The sequence below is a fragment of the Corythoichthys intestinalis genome, chromosome 16, assembly GCF_030265065.1.
Source record: "Corythoichthys intestinalis isolate RoL2023-P3 chromosome 16, ASM3026506v1, whole genome shotgun sequence".
Classification (NCBI taxonomy): Eukaryota; Metazoa; Chordata; class Actinopteri; order Syngnathiformes; family Syngnathidae; genus Corythoichthys; species Corythoichthys intestinalis.
This window is the reverse complement of record NC_080410.1, coordinates 42830924-42846273: the sequence shown is the minus strand read 5'-3', so window position 1 is coordinate 42846273 and position 15350 is coordinate 42830924. Positions and strand designations below refer to the sequence as shown.

At 39.4% G+C, this 15350-nt stretch overlaps 1 protein-coding gene across 2 annotated transcripts in view; it reads left to right on the top strand.

Annotated features, from left to right (window-relative positions):
• The window catches only part of LOC130904369 (zinc finger protein 90 homolog), a 28837-nt gene extending 13491 nt beyond the window's left edge, over positions 1-15346 (top strand). Inside the window, exon 6 of one of the 2 annotated variants that reach the window (XM_057817091.1) lies at positions 13154-15346. In XM_057817091.1, coding sequence (XP_057673074.1) covers positions 13154-13773 — 620 coding nt within the window. In that variant the 3' untranslated portion in view covers positions 13774-15346. Of the gene's footprint in view, positions 1-13150 lie in introns of both variants that reach the window. The other variant, XM_057817090.1, reaches the window with a different exon arrangement.
• Positions 15347-15350: the final 4 nt, after the last annotated feature.

The following is a 15350-nucleotide window of genomic DNA, read 5'->3' as shown; positions in this document are numbered from 1 at the left end:
CGCGCAGTATTTTTGAACTAAGCAAGAGCACTCAGCACACAGAAAACAGATATGAAGAGCAGTGCGCCGCCGCCTTTTTCGAAAGCCGTTTTCCGACCGGACTCACTCACGCAGCGACCCACTGTCTTCTCCGGTTCTCACGTCTCCGCCCAAGAAGTGCCATTTTCGGCTTGGGATCGTCACGACGACCACCCTCACCTACGGTTCTACCTCGGCCGCCGAGAATGCGCTTTTTTCGTGCCGTTTGCCTTTTAGCTTTGACTTTTAATACAGTGGGCGATGAGGAAAGACCACTGTTTACTGTGTCTAAAAATAATTATAGCGGACTGCCGGAAGCCAAATCAATTAAGACGCCACTTAAAGACATTAGACCCCAATTTTATTGCTAAGCCGCTTGATTGTTTTTCAGCGAAAACGTGCCGAATATTGCCAACAATCGTCCTGCTTTGTCAGTGTTATATCAGTAAACCAGTGAGCATTGTTAGCATGCTCATTGCAAAATAACTACACACCATCGCAAAGGTGATGCAAAAATAAAAACTGTCCTTCAGTCCAAAGTCACTTTTTTTCTTTTATTCAGTTTTGTTTTTTCGGTCAATTTTTATGCATATTGTCCTCATGAGTGAATGTTTCTAATCAATTTGAATTTGTTATTATTTACTGATTTTATTACTTTTTATTTTTCTGTATCAAATGGTCAAAAATGTACCTTGAGTGTATTTTTACAGTTTGGATGCGACTTTTTTTGAAATTCAGGCAAATTGATGCTCGTCAAGTCTTTTCTGTTACAAACAAAACAATGTTAATAAAGTTATACTTTATTATAAGTTGATCTATGTTACTTGTTACACAATGTTAGGCAGATGCGTATTTATAATAGTAATTTTATTGACAAATGATACTATTTACAGTGGCGGCAGAGAGTTTGGGGGGGGCGCGAAACATTTACGTCTTCCTTGGGGGGGCGTAACAGAAAATAATTGAGAAGCACTGGTCTAAATCAATCAATCCCCCCCAAAAGTTGATTCAATCAAAAAACAAAATAAGAAAAAAATCATTTACAATAAATAAACAATAAAATCGCCTTCCCCTAAAAAAAAAAAAGACCATATGGAAGCCTGTGTGTTTTCTAAAATATTTGGTCATCTGCATATTTAATACCAATTTTAACAATGTTGAGAGATTCTATTTTTCGGACTATAAGTCGCACATGAGTATAAGTTTCACCAGCAATAAAATGCCCAACGAAGAGGAAAAAAACATATAAGTCGCACCGGAGTATAAGTCACATTTTGGGGGGAAATTTACTTGATAAAATCCAACACATAGAACAAATATATCGTCTTGAAAGGCAATTTAAAATACACATACAATAGAGAACAACATGCTGAATAAGTGTACAGTATGATCAGGTTACATGATGCATGAACAACGAAATGCGAACATGGCCGGTATGTTAAAGTGATCCTCGATCTTTAAGGCTAATTCTTAAAAGATAAATTTTAGTATGAGTTATAATAATTTGATATTAAAACTAGGGCTGTCAAAATTATCGCGTTAACGGGCGGTAATTAATTTTTAAAATTAATCACGTTAAAATATTTGACGCAATTAACGCACATGACCCGCTCAGATTAAAATGACAGAAGTGTAATGTCCGCTTGTTACTTGTTTTTTGTTATTTGGCGCCCTCTGCTGGCGCTTGGGTCCAAAGGATTTTATGGGTTTGGGGAGTGAGCATGGTGTGATGACATCAACAATGGTGAGCTGCTAGTTTATTTTTTGATTGAAAATTTTACAAATTTTAATAAAACGAAAACATTAAGAGGGGTTTTAATATAAAATTTCTATAACTTGTACTAACATTTATCTTTTAAGAACTACAAGTTTTTCTATCCATGGATCGCTTTAAGAGAATGTTAATAATGTTAATGCCATCTTGTTGATTTATTGTTATAATAAACAAATACAGTACTTATGTACCATATGTTGAATGTATATATCCATCTTGTGTCTTATCTTTTCATTCCAAAAATAATTTACAGAAAAATATGGCATATTTTATAGATGGTTTGAATTGCGATTAATTACAATTAATTTTTAAGCTGTAATTAACTCAATTAAAAAATTTAATCTTTTGACAGCCCTAATTAAAACCCCTCTTAATGTTTTTGTTTTAACAAAGTTTGTAAAATTACTTTAAGTGATAGGTCGCCATTCTTGTTACGTCGCAGTGCGTGACGTCACTTGGCCCGTTGCTGAACTTTCAGCGTGTCACTCTTAATTACCCCAACATGTCATCGGTTCTGCCCTTCCAATTTCAACCGGATCAGAAAAGTGAAGAGCAGAACAGCACTGTCGGTCGTTAACAAGACGAGCAGCAAAGGCTAAATGAGAGCAGGAAATACAGTACAGTGATACCTCAGCTCACGAACATAATTGGTTCCCAGAAAGTGTGTGTAAGGCGGAAAGTTCGTCTTCCGAACATTTGTTTCCCATAAGAAACCATTAAAATGAGAATAATCCGTTCCCAGGTCCCCATAAAACATAATTTTCTACTAAATAAGCCTTAAAACTACACAAAAATATACCTTATTTTCTTTAATGTCTTCTTAGGCTTAACACTAGCCTGTGGTGGGGTCTTTTTCGGTCCCATAATAGCAAAAGTACACTCAATATGGTCCAAAATGTCTATCAAACACAAACCACGTCCGCACTTAACGAAAGGGAGGGGACGAACTGGGACGCCGTGAGCGTGCGTCAGCTTCTCGTGGCCACCACCGTGGCGCTGTTCGACCGCGTGGTTTGGTTCGTCCGCCGAAAACTAGTTCGTCAGCAGAGACTATATGCTCGCGAATTTAATGTTCTTGAGGCGAAAAGTTCGTGAGCTTAAGCGTTCGTCAGCTGAGGTATCACTGTACCTGATAAAACGAGTTGGGAAAAACTGGTGATGTACTCGCGGCAAGTGCGTCTCAATGACAATGGAGCTAGAGAGTGTATGCTGTTGAGAACACCGGTTTACAGTGGGGAGAACAAGTATTTGATAGACTGCCGATTTTGCTGGGTTTCCCACTTGCAAGCCATGTAGAGGTCTGTAATTTGTATCATAAGTTCTCTTCAACTGTGAGGGACGGAATCTAATACAAAAATCCAGAAAATCACATTGTATAATTTTTAAATAATACATGTGTATTCAACTGCATGAAATAGGTTTTTGATACATTACCAACTACTAAATATTTCGGCTCTTAGTTCTTTTTTAAGAACCCCTCCTGTTCTCCACTCATTACCAGAAGTACTGCACCTGTTTGAACTTGTTACCTGTATAAAAGACACCTGTTCACATGCTCAAACAAACAAACTCCAACCTCTCCACAATGGCCAAGACCAGAGAGCTGTGTAAGGACATCAGGGATAAAATAATAGACCTGCACAAGGCTGGGATGGGCTACAGGAAAATAAGCAAGCAGCTTGGTGAGAAGGTAACAACTGTTGGAGCGATTATTAGAAAATGGAAGAAGTTCAAGTTGACCGTCAATCTGCCTCGTTCTGGGGCTCCATGCAAGATCTCACCTCGTGGGGCATCACTGATCATGAGGAAGGTGAGGGATCAGCCCAGAACTACACGGCAGGACCTGGTCAATGACCTGAAGAGAGCTGGAATCACAGTCTCGAAGAAAACCATCGGAAACACATTACGCCGTCATGGATTAAAATCCTACAGCGCATGCAAGGTCCGCTGCTGAAGCCAGTGCATGTCCAGACACGTCTGAAGTTTGCTACTGACCATCTGGATGATCCAGAGGAGCAATGGGAGAAGGTCATGTGGTCGGATGAGACCAAAATTGAACTTTTTGGTCTAAACTCGGCTCGTCGTGTTTGGAGGAAAAAGAAGGATGAGTACAACCCCATGAACACCATCCCAACCGTGAAACATGGAGGAGGAAACATCATTTTTTTGGGGCTGCTTCTCTGCCAAGGGTACAGGACGACTGCACCGTATTGAGGGGAGGATGGATGGGGCTATGTATCGCCAGTTCTTGGCTGACAACCTCCTCCCTTCAGTGAGAGCCCTGAAGATGGGTCGTGGCTGGGTCTTCCAGCATGACAACGACCCAAAGCACACAGCCAAGGCAACTAAAGAGTGGCACCGTAAAAAGCATCTTAAGGTCGTGGAGTGGCCTAGCCAGTCACCAGATCTGAATCCGATAGAAAATCTATGGAGGGAGCTGAAAGTCCGTGTTGCCCGGCAGCAGCCCCGAAACCCGAAGGCTCTGGAGAAGATCTGCGTGGAGGAGTGGGCCAAAATCCCTGCTACAGTGTGTGCAAACCTTGTCAAGGACTACAGGAAACGTTTGGTATCTGTAATAGCAAACAAAGGTTTCTGTACCAAATATTAAGTTCGATTTTTGTGATGTATCAAATACTTCTTTCATGCAATTAAATTCAAATTTATTATTTAAAAATCATACAACGTGATTTTCTGTTTTTTTTTATTAGATTCCGCCCCTCACAGTTGAAGAGTACTTATGATAGAAATTTCAGACCTCTACATGCTTTGCAAGTGGGAAAAACAGCAAAATCGGCAGTGTATCAAATACTTCTTCTCCCCACTGTATGTTCCTCAAGGTAAGCTATTGCGTTTCCAAACTTATCCCAGTATAATTATTAGAGCTGGGAATCTTTGGGCACCTAACGATTCGATTACGATTACGATTCAGAGGCTCCGATTCGATTATAAAACGATTATTGATGCATTCCCCCTCCTTTTTTTTTTTAAATAAATGTTTTGTACATTAGTTACAAAATTGTTCAAAAATCCTCTCAGGCTTAACCAAACTACTATTTCAGTATCAAGTTAGCATATAAAAGTAAACAAATATACAAAAATAACAGCACATAAAATACTCCAGTCCCCATTCTGTATCAGCAGCTTTAAACTACATTCAATTAATTTAATGTTGTGAATCAACTGTTACAGTTGTTAAAATTGCTCCCGTTATTCCATAATTTCCCTTCTGTCTACTTTTGTCAAAGTTTTAAAACTATTTCATCATTTAAAGATAGATTCAAGACAAGATTCTGCCAATTTAGGAGTATTTTAGAGAAAAAGTTAATTAGGTTCGCTACAACAGCCTTCTAGAGAAGTCATTGCTTTTGTACTGCTTTAAGATGGCGGCTGTTTACCAACGCCGGAAAGTCTGTCATTTCGCATCTCAGTTCAATAATAGATGTTCAAACACCGCCTTCGTCTGTCATTTTGCATCTAGTTCTACATTTGTATGATATCTACTGTAGCCGTATGTTTGTAGCAACTAGCAACTGGGCGTTTTTTGTAGCAGCTGTCGGCCGCAGTCAGGTATGATTGTTTTTTTTATCTAGCGGCATGAGTTGAACATGATATTTACTCTCGGTCCGTTCCTCATTGCGTCCCAAAGACAACGCTGACTGTGTTTTACTTCCGTTTTACCTGGTATAATTCAATAATCGGAATTTGGATGTTTGTGAATCGTTCTCGAATCTTCCACGGCCGAATCGCGAATAATCTAAGAATCGGAAATTTCGCACGCCTCTAATAATTATGTCGATTTTTAGTATCCAGAGCTGTCGTGTGCAAACTGTCCTCATTAAATTCGTCATCTGACGGGAACAAATCCTGGAATCGAGTGTAATCCATGTCTTGTACATTGTAACGCGTGGTAGGTAGGATACATGAATAAAAGTACCAAGAGGGGGAGAAGCTTCCATTTATGCACATTTATTCACAAAAAATAATATTTCCACTTTGACCACTCGTCACTCGGGAGCTCAGCGGTACACACGCACACGCGTTCCCAGACGAACTCCAACATAAAAGTAATGTCTGTCAGGGTCACTGTCGTCGCTGTAGCGTGCCATAGTGCTTTAATTATTTGGTATGATTTGGGGAAAACTCCCATGAAGAATAGTCAACCAAAAAGAGTAATCCAAATCCGCGTTTTTTTCACTCGCTCAAAGATCCAGGAATTAGACCAATCCCATGATTACGTTGCAGCTGCGATCAGGCCGTCGAATCTGCAAAATAGACTGATCCGAAAAGCCGCTGTGGGAGTGTCGAATCCAGAAAGTAAATAGACAGATCCGAAACCAATGTTGCAGCCGCGGTGGGACCGTCGGATCCAGAAAATAGACGGATCCCTTACTAGACTAAGGATCCAGGAAAAATGTTTGTGCGCCAGTTGTAACGCATGGCAGGTAGGATACATGCATACAGGGACCAAAAAGGGGAGACGCCTCCACATATGCACATTTATTCACAAAAAATAATAATTCCACCTTGACCACTCACGTCACTCCCCTTGTTTCAATTTGACTGGAAACTGAGTTTCGGCAGCAATACACAATTGTTGTATATGCTACACATTTGGAAAGATCCCCTTTACGTCATCACTGCGAGCCCGCAAAACATGGCGCCAACTATCAGTCAAAATGTGTTCTAAAAATTATAAAATATTGCCATTGATTTAACATTTTATGTGTTTCTACAATATATTTTAGTACAAGAGAACAATTGTGGTTTATTCGAGCCTACATTTATTTAAGGTAGAGCAGGTATGTCCAAAGTCCGGCCCGGGGCCAAATGCGGCCCGTGGTCAAATTTCATCCGGCCCCCAGCCTCTGTCATAAAATCAATAAGGTCTGGCCCGCACACAGACTTAATAAATTGGTCAGCAGTACTGCTACCAGCATATGAGGTAGCTTACACACTAAATGCTGCTCCTCATTTACCCACTAAAAGGCAGCAGCACTCTAAGCAACATTACCCCACGTTACCCTTTATTCCCCATTTCTAGAATGGCGACAATCAACAATAAAAAGAAAGTTGACTGTGACGGCCGACGCTCCAAGGATAGATGGAAATTGGACTACTGTATTTCTTCTCTAAAATACGCAACAACTGTGTCTGCCTCATTTGCAAAGAGACAGTCGTTGTTTTTAAAGAGTTCAATGTGAGGCGATATTAACAAACAAGACACGCTGACATGTACAACAAGATTACAGGGAAGATACGTATCAAGAAATTGAAGCAACTTGAAGCTAGTTTAAATTTACAGCAGCAGTATTTCGCAAGAGACCGAGTCGAAAGAGAACGCCACAAAGGCTAGTTGCGAGGTTGTTGAAATAATTAATTTAGGGCTGTCAAACGATTGAAATTTTTAATCGAGTTAATTACCGCTTAAAAAACAATTAATCATAATTAATCACAATTCAAACCATCTATAAAATATGCCATATTATTCTGTAAATTATTGTTGGAATGGAAAGATAAGACACAAGACGGAAATTTACATTCAACATACTGTACATAAGTACTGTATTTGTTTATTATAACAATAAATCAACAAGATGGCATTAACATTAACATTCAGTTAAAGCGATCCATGGATAGAAAGACTTGTAGTTCTTAAAAGATAAATGTTAGTACAAGTTATAGAAATGTTATATTAAAACCCCTCTTAATGTTTTCGTTTTAATAAAATTTGTAAAATTTTCAATCAAAAAATAAACTAGTAGCTCACCATTGTTGATGTCAATAATTACACAATGCTCACGGTGCTGAAACCCATAAAATCAGTCGCACCCAAGCGCCAGCAGAGGGCGGCAAAACACCAAAAAACACAAGTAACAAGTGGACATGACACTGTGCTGTTATTTTAATCTGTTTGAACGGAGCATGTGCGTTAATTGCATCAAATATTTTAACGTGATTAATTAAAAAAATTAATTACCACCCGTTAACGCGTTAATTTTGACAGCCCTAAATTAATTAAAAAACTAATAATAAAGCAAATGTGACACGCAGAATGGCTTGCTAAAATTTGCTTAAATATATTGTTCTACGTAAAGGCCAAGGTCGGCCCTCCACATTTTTACCACACCAAATCTCGCCCCCTTTGCAAAAAGTTTGGACACCCCTGAGGTAGAGTATCACTTTAACGTAACATAGCTATTAAGTAGGGCTGTCCCAAACGACCAATTTTCTCCCGATTAGTCAGCCGACTATTTTTATGATTAGTCGACTAATCTTATCATTTAAAAAAAAATTTTTTTTAAACAAATTTAGCAATGACATTTTTTTTTTACGCTTATCAATTCACAAAAACATTTTGGAACACTCAAATTCTTTATTAAAGTACAAATAAACAGATAAATAACAATAATAAATCACAAATAAACAATGAGTTCAAATGCTGATAGAATTAACTTGTGCAAAAGAATGGAATGTAAACAGATTCAGAAGACTGACTTCACCTTTCCAACATGATTCAAAACAATTCTTAAAAAAATACCTAGCATTAATATTATAGTTTACTGTAGTACTATATATAATAGTATTATAATAATTATTCATTGCCAATCAGAATTTTCATAAAGGGTGTCATTTTAAACGTATTCTTAGTGTAGAATCTGAAGTATGTGGGATTAACTCCAGAAATCGTTATTTATATGACGAACATGTCATGCTTTTATTTTGAAATGAAATGAAATGTTCACCGGAAGTACGTTCGCTAAACCGCTAATTTAAGCTTTACACTCCGCAAAAAAAAGCACTTTATGTCATTGCACGTGGTGTCAGTAATAGATTTTTTTTCCTTTTGCAAATGCTGTTAACCAGCGATTTTTCATGTTGTAAGTGAGACCTTTTAATTGCAAGGCTGCCTGTTTTATAGAGAACACCGGCTAAAGTAGGTCGTCTTTTTTCCCCATTCACCTCAATGTAGCAATGCTAACGTATATAGTGTTAATATAGATGTGTTTTCTTATTTTGTATGTCTGAATTTTAATTCTACAGCGTGTTGATGAGAGAAAAGAACTAGATTCTCATATGCCATCAGCACGCACAAATGTACGCACGCACGCGCGCGCAGCGGTAAAACGCAGCCGTGAAAATGACCGTCCTCATTTTTATTTACCATGCGATAAACTGACTCATTGCATATCGCGACAGGCTTAGCAACTTCAATAAAACATGTCATTAGTTAGTTAGATGGACTTACAATCTCCTGCCGTTATCATTCACGGCCGACGTGCAGCCAAGCTTGGCATTGAAGAGACAGGACACAACAGTGTACCCTCCTTTGTTTCTTTGAAAATAAGTCAATGTTTTGGACTCTGGTGCGCTTTTTTGGCTTTGGGCCGCTTTCCCCGCTTGCATACCAAACGTCCGACATTCTGAACTTTCCACGCACATATTTTTTTTAACCCTTCATTAACCGTCGACGGGATGTTGTGCTCGTCGACGGATTTACGTCATCGATGACGTCGACTATGTCGACTAGTCGGGACAGCTCTACTATTAAGAGTTATTCAGATAACTATAGCACAAAGGACTTGCTAACAATTTTACCAAACCATCAGTGTCACTCCAAAACACCAAGATAACATGTGAAATGATATAATAATGTGTTAATAATTTTACACATAAGTCGCTCCAGAGTATAAGTCGCAGTTTTTTTTTCATAGTTTGGCTGGGAGTGCGATTTATAGTCCGAAAAATACGGTAATACAACTAAACAATTAAAACTGAAAAAAATATATTTTATAATATTCTGTAAAATGTAATTTTTAATCATTTCTGTTGAGGAATAAATTAGGACACCCCCATATTCAATGCCACTTAAAATGGCTAAAATCACACACAAGCACATGATTAGAAAATCATTCCCCAGTGTTTTGAAGGAGGCCTGCTTTATTTTAACCTCACATTTACCGTAATTTACCGAATATAATGCGCACTTTTCCCCCCCAAAATCAACTTGTAAAATCATGGTGCACATTATAAACGGGTACATGGATGGAGACAGAAATATGTATATATTATATACATATATAAACAGATTTTTAAAAAATTTTTATTGACACGGCCACGTTGTGTTGAAGAAACGTATGCGGCGATCCGTTGCCGACCATTACGGTACGTGACGTCACCATTTTGTCACCAAGTTCCTCAAGGCAAAGAAGATCAAGATCCTCCAGGACTGGCCAGCCCAGTCATCAGACATGAACGTCATTGAGCATGTCTGGGGTAGGATGAAGGAGGAAGCATGGAAGACGAAACCCAAGAATGTTGATGAACTCTGGGAGGCATGCAAGACTGCTTTCTTTGATGTTCCCGATGATGACTTCATCAATAAATTGTATAAATCCTTGCTGAAGCCCATGGAAGTCATACAAAATATTACATTTGGATCTTACATCACCACTTAATTATGTCTTCATTAAATGAGAAATCTTTTTTCACTGAAACAAATATGAGCCTTTTCTGAAACCAGTTGAATAATGAAAAGTCAGGTTATTAGCAATTGTTTCCACAAAATGGATAAGCGACAAGACTTTTGTCAGGCACTGTACATGTAACGCGTTATTACCCACCTCTGCTCGTTTGTAAAATGCGGACTACCTGTATAGACCCTACTCACCAACGTCACAGAATGACGTGTCGCTGTATCCGGCCGCCATATTGTCCGTCTTTGTTTATCCGTATTCTCAATGGTTTCAATTTGTCGTGCAATTTATAGTGCAATTCATGGAAGCCCCGGTGCTTTCAGACGCTGTAAACCCATTGGATGCGTTGCATAAAAGGCATTATGTGGAAAAGCTTCAGTCTATCCATTCGCCAGATCCATATTTGATGCCTAAATCGATATTTTTCGACCCGCTGTCTTCGCCCTCTCTGGCTGACATCTGCTACCCTGATATCTACAACTATCTTGTCCACACAAAATCAGCCTATTCTCACGAAACTTTAAGAGCAGCACTCTAAGCAATATTACCCCGTGTGACACTTTACTTCCAATTTTCTAAAATGGCGCCAATCAATAAAAAAAAAGTTGACTGCGATGGCCGACGCTTCAAGGATAGGTGGATATTGGACTATTTCTTCAATAAAACACGTAACAACTGTGTCTGCCTCATTTGCAAAGAGACAGTCGCTGTTTTCAAAGAGTTCGATGTGACGCGACAATAATATGACCGAACAAGACACGCTGACATGTACGACAACATTACAGGGAAGATACACAGCGAGAAATTACAGCAACTTGAAGCTAGTTTAATTTCACAGCAGCAGTATTTCGCAAGAGCCCGAGTGTCGAAAGAGAACGCCACAAAGACGAGATTGATGAAATTATGAATTAAAAAATAAAGCAAATGTGACACACAGAAGGGCTTGCTAAAATTTGTTCAAATATATTGTCCTATGTAAATCAGCCAAGGTAGCCCCCCGCATTTTAACCACACCAAATCTGGCCCCCTTTGCAAAAGGTTTGGACACACCTGTTTAACTGATGATCCGTAGATGAGGCCAGCTTCTTTCACTTGGTACCAGCTAAATGTTATTCACAATGTAATGATGGTGGAAGAAATAAGCGTCTTGAATTTGAAACTGTATGTTGTCGGCGATTAGCCTCGCAATGATCTTAATTGTGGTTGTCAGCCCAAAACCCTCTAAATATATATTAAATGCATCTTACAAGATATAAAATGACTACTACATAATCTGTGGTAATCTTTTGGAGCCCAGTTTTCTCGTCGAATTGCAGCAGTCCATCTCGCTCTCCTCTCCGGGTCTCTCGGAATACGGTAGAACTTCAAGTCTCTCCGTCTATCTTCTCTGTTATTGCAACCAACCGCCACACACGCCTTCACCATTTTGATTATTAATGTTAACGAGCAGAAAAACACGCCATAATAGTAGAGCTGGGAATCTTTGGGCACCTAACGATTCGATTACGATTACAATTCAGAGGCTCCGATTCGATTATAAAACGATTATTGATGCACCCCCCTCCATTTTTTTTTTTTTTTTTTTTTAATGTTTTGTACATTAGTTCCAAAATAGTTCAAAAATACTCTCAGGCTAAACCAAACTACTATTTCAGTATCAAGTTAACATATAGCAGTAAACAAATATACAAAAATTGAGTTTTTGGATTTTTTCCTTGCCGGCATGGTGGGTCTTAGGGATAGGGGATACCCAGGACTTGAACTGTATCTATTCATCTTTGTTGCTTTATTTCTAATTGTGTATCATATTGCCTCTGTAAAGCCCTTTGAGACTTCTGTTGTGATTGAGGGCTATACAAATAAAATTGAATTGAATTGAATTGAAAAATAACAGTAAATAAAAAAACTCCAGTCCCCATTCTGTATCAGCAGCTTTAAACTACATTCAATTAATTTAATGTTGTCAATCAACCGTTAAAGTTGTTAAAATTGCTCCTGTTATTCCATAATTTCCCTTTTGTCTACTTTCGGCATGTGAAACTTTTAAAACTATTTTAAAGATAGATTCAAGTCAATATTTTACCGATTTAGGAGTATTTTAGATAAAAAGGTAATTAGGTTTTCTTGGAAGGGTCGCTACAACAGCCTTGCAGGGGAGTGTACTGCTTTAAGATGGTGGCCGTTTACTAACGCATGCATCTAGCTTTTTGTAGATGTGCTGCAACGCTACCGAATCAATGGTGCATCTAGTCCTATATAAATGATATCTATTATCCATTATGTGGATGTACTTGTAGCAGCTTTTCGGCAGCAGTCAGGTATGTTGTTGTGTTTTTTTATCTCGTGGCATGAGTTGAGCTAGAGCCGTGAGTTGACCATTGGCATTACCCGAGGGGCCGGATAATGAGAAGCATGATGTTTGGCTACTCTCGCTCCGTTCTTCCTCATTGCGTACCGAAGAGCGCACGGCGCGCTGAGTGTGTTGTACTTCCTCTTTCCTTGGCATATTTCAATCATCGGAAATTGGATGTTTGTGAATCGTTCTCGAATCTTCCGCGGCCGAATCGCGACTAATCTAAGAATCGGAAATTTTGCACACCTCTACATAATAGGAGGAACTTACGTAGCGGTAATGCGTCAACACGACGAGTAGACGGACAATATGGCGCGGAGGCGTGGTTGTGACTTCATGTGAGTAGGGTCTATTGAATTCAGTCAGTCTTTCGCGTACCACTAGGGGGAGCTTGCGTAGCCGCTGGTCCTCGTACGATCCTTAGAGAGCCATTGCTCCAAATAAAATGGTACAGCATTGAAATTTGCAGTGGAAAAACATGGTCATACACTGAATGCGTTCAATAAGGCCTTTCCGTATTTTATGTTACAGCAGATGATGACGAAATCTTCTCTGAGGAACTGGAACTGATGCCGGCGTGGACGGCCCCCATGGACGCAGACAGTCTAGATCCTAACTATAACATTAACGGGATGGAAGAACAATCCGCGCAGTCGGCAGACGGTCTCGAAAACGGCCTAGACGTTGTCGGAAACAGTTCGAGCGAGCAGTCTTTGCAAGCGAGCTCGAGCGCCGCCGAGAACAAGTATGTTTGCTTACGATGCGATATTGTCTTCTACAACCCCAGCACTTTGATGCAGCACCAAAGAGCCCACCAGCGGTACTGGTGCGACGTGTGCAAGGAGCAGTTCGCCACCAAGGCTGAAATGAAGCAACACAACTGTGACATGAACCCTAACAAGTGCCGCCTGTGTGGGAAAACCTGGGCCAGTCAGTCGGCGCTACAGACCCACATGGTGGTCCACACAGGGGATAAACGCTTCGTATGTCGTTTCTGCGGGCAGAGATTTGCGCAGAAAGGCAACATGAGGAACCACCTCATCCGGATGCACAAGGGTTGCGATGAATGCGGGATGACGTTTAACAACAAGTCGCAACTGATGCAACATTTATTGAAACATAAAATGCGCACTATTAGACAGGGGCTTTTATAGGTCGATTCAAGGATATGGCCAACTGAGACTGGCGGTGGGAACCTCTGGGTACCTCAGGACACAATTAGCTCACAAGAACGATGATGTCACGAAAAAAAACAAGCTGTTTTCCACCTCAGTGAAGTTGGACCCCCATCAAATGCACATTTATGTAAAAATGATGTCAATCGTTTGTGCTGTAAAAAGTTTTGCTTGTGCCGCTATCGTTTTTAAGATATCTACAATTGTTTTATAGGTCAACCAGCTCCCCATTTGGATTAAAAATGGTGTCTATCGTTCATGCTTCGTTTATGCGTTTTTGCTTTTGTTTTTGAGGTATTGAGATTAGTGCTGCAACGATTAATTGATTAACTCGAGTAATTCGAGTAGTAAAAAGATTCGAATTAAGCTGCTTTGGGTACTTGTTAAAGTGGTGTTGTAATGGTTTTGAAAATGTAAGCATTTGTTTTAATATTTTAGGTGGATACACTGCCCTCTAGTGGCAACAGTGAATACGACATAACTCATTTCACATGGCTGCATCCAGCCGCTTCCTGTTAAGACCAACTTAAGCTGAGTTTTTGTCTGAGCTGTGTTTTTAATGCATTCGTAATTCAGTTATCAGTATATTTAGCTGTTTTTGTGGGAGTATGTGTTTGAACCATTTGTTAAGAGCATGGGGAAAAAAATTTTTTTTGTAGCATTTAAGCTAGATGACTTTTGCTTTGTAAGTTAGCCCATTGTGATTTTGTTGTATTTGGATCCTCATTTATTCATTTCTTTATACCATTTAAGGCTTAGCTGAGTTTTTTATTTATTTATTTATTTTTATGTTCCTTATGTGATTACTCGATTATTCGAACTAACTAGTTCATCGATTAATCGACTACTAAAATAATCGATAGCTGCAGCCCTAATTGAGATATCAATTTTGAGTGATGACGTCACTGGCAAATTTACCAAATCCAACTCCCGTGGCTGACGGACGGAGCGTACCAACTCTCTCAATAATAGAGGGGTGTCCCAACAACTAGCGCAAACGCAGCACTAATAAATGGCACCCCATCGGGTCCATTTTGCAGTAAATGGGAGCCTTGAGATAGTTTCTCGAATTGACGTGACTCGCAACCCCCCCCATTTAATGCAAAATGGACCCGGAGGGGTGCCATTCTTTGGGCTACGTTTGTTGGGACATCCCTTTGTTATTGACAGACTTGGTACGCTCCGTCAGCCGCGGAAGTTGGATACGGAAAAGCTGTGAGTGACGTCCTCACTGGAAATTAAAATCTCAATTAGGGCTGCAGCTATCGATTGTTTTAGTAGTCGATTAAGCAATGAACTAGTTAGTTCGAATAATTGAGTAATCTGATAAGGAACGTGAAAAATTAAAATACCTGAGCTGAGCCTTAAACGGTATTAAAAAAGATAAATAAATGAGCATCTAAGTCCACCAAAAGAACAATGGGCTAACTTCCATAGCAAAAGTGTGCTAGCTTAAATGCTACAAAATGCTAACTTTTTTTTTTTTTCCCAATGCTTTCAACAAATTGTTCAAACACATATTCCCAAAAAAAGAAGACTAAATATACCTATAAATT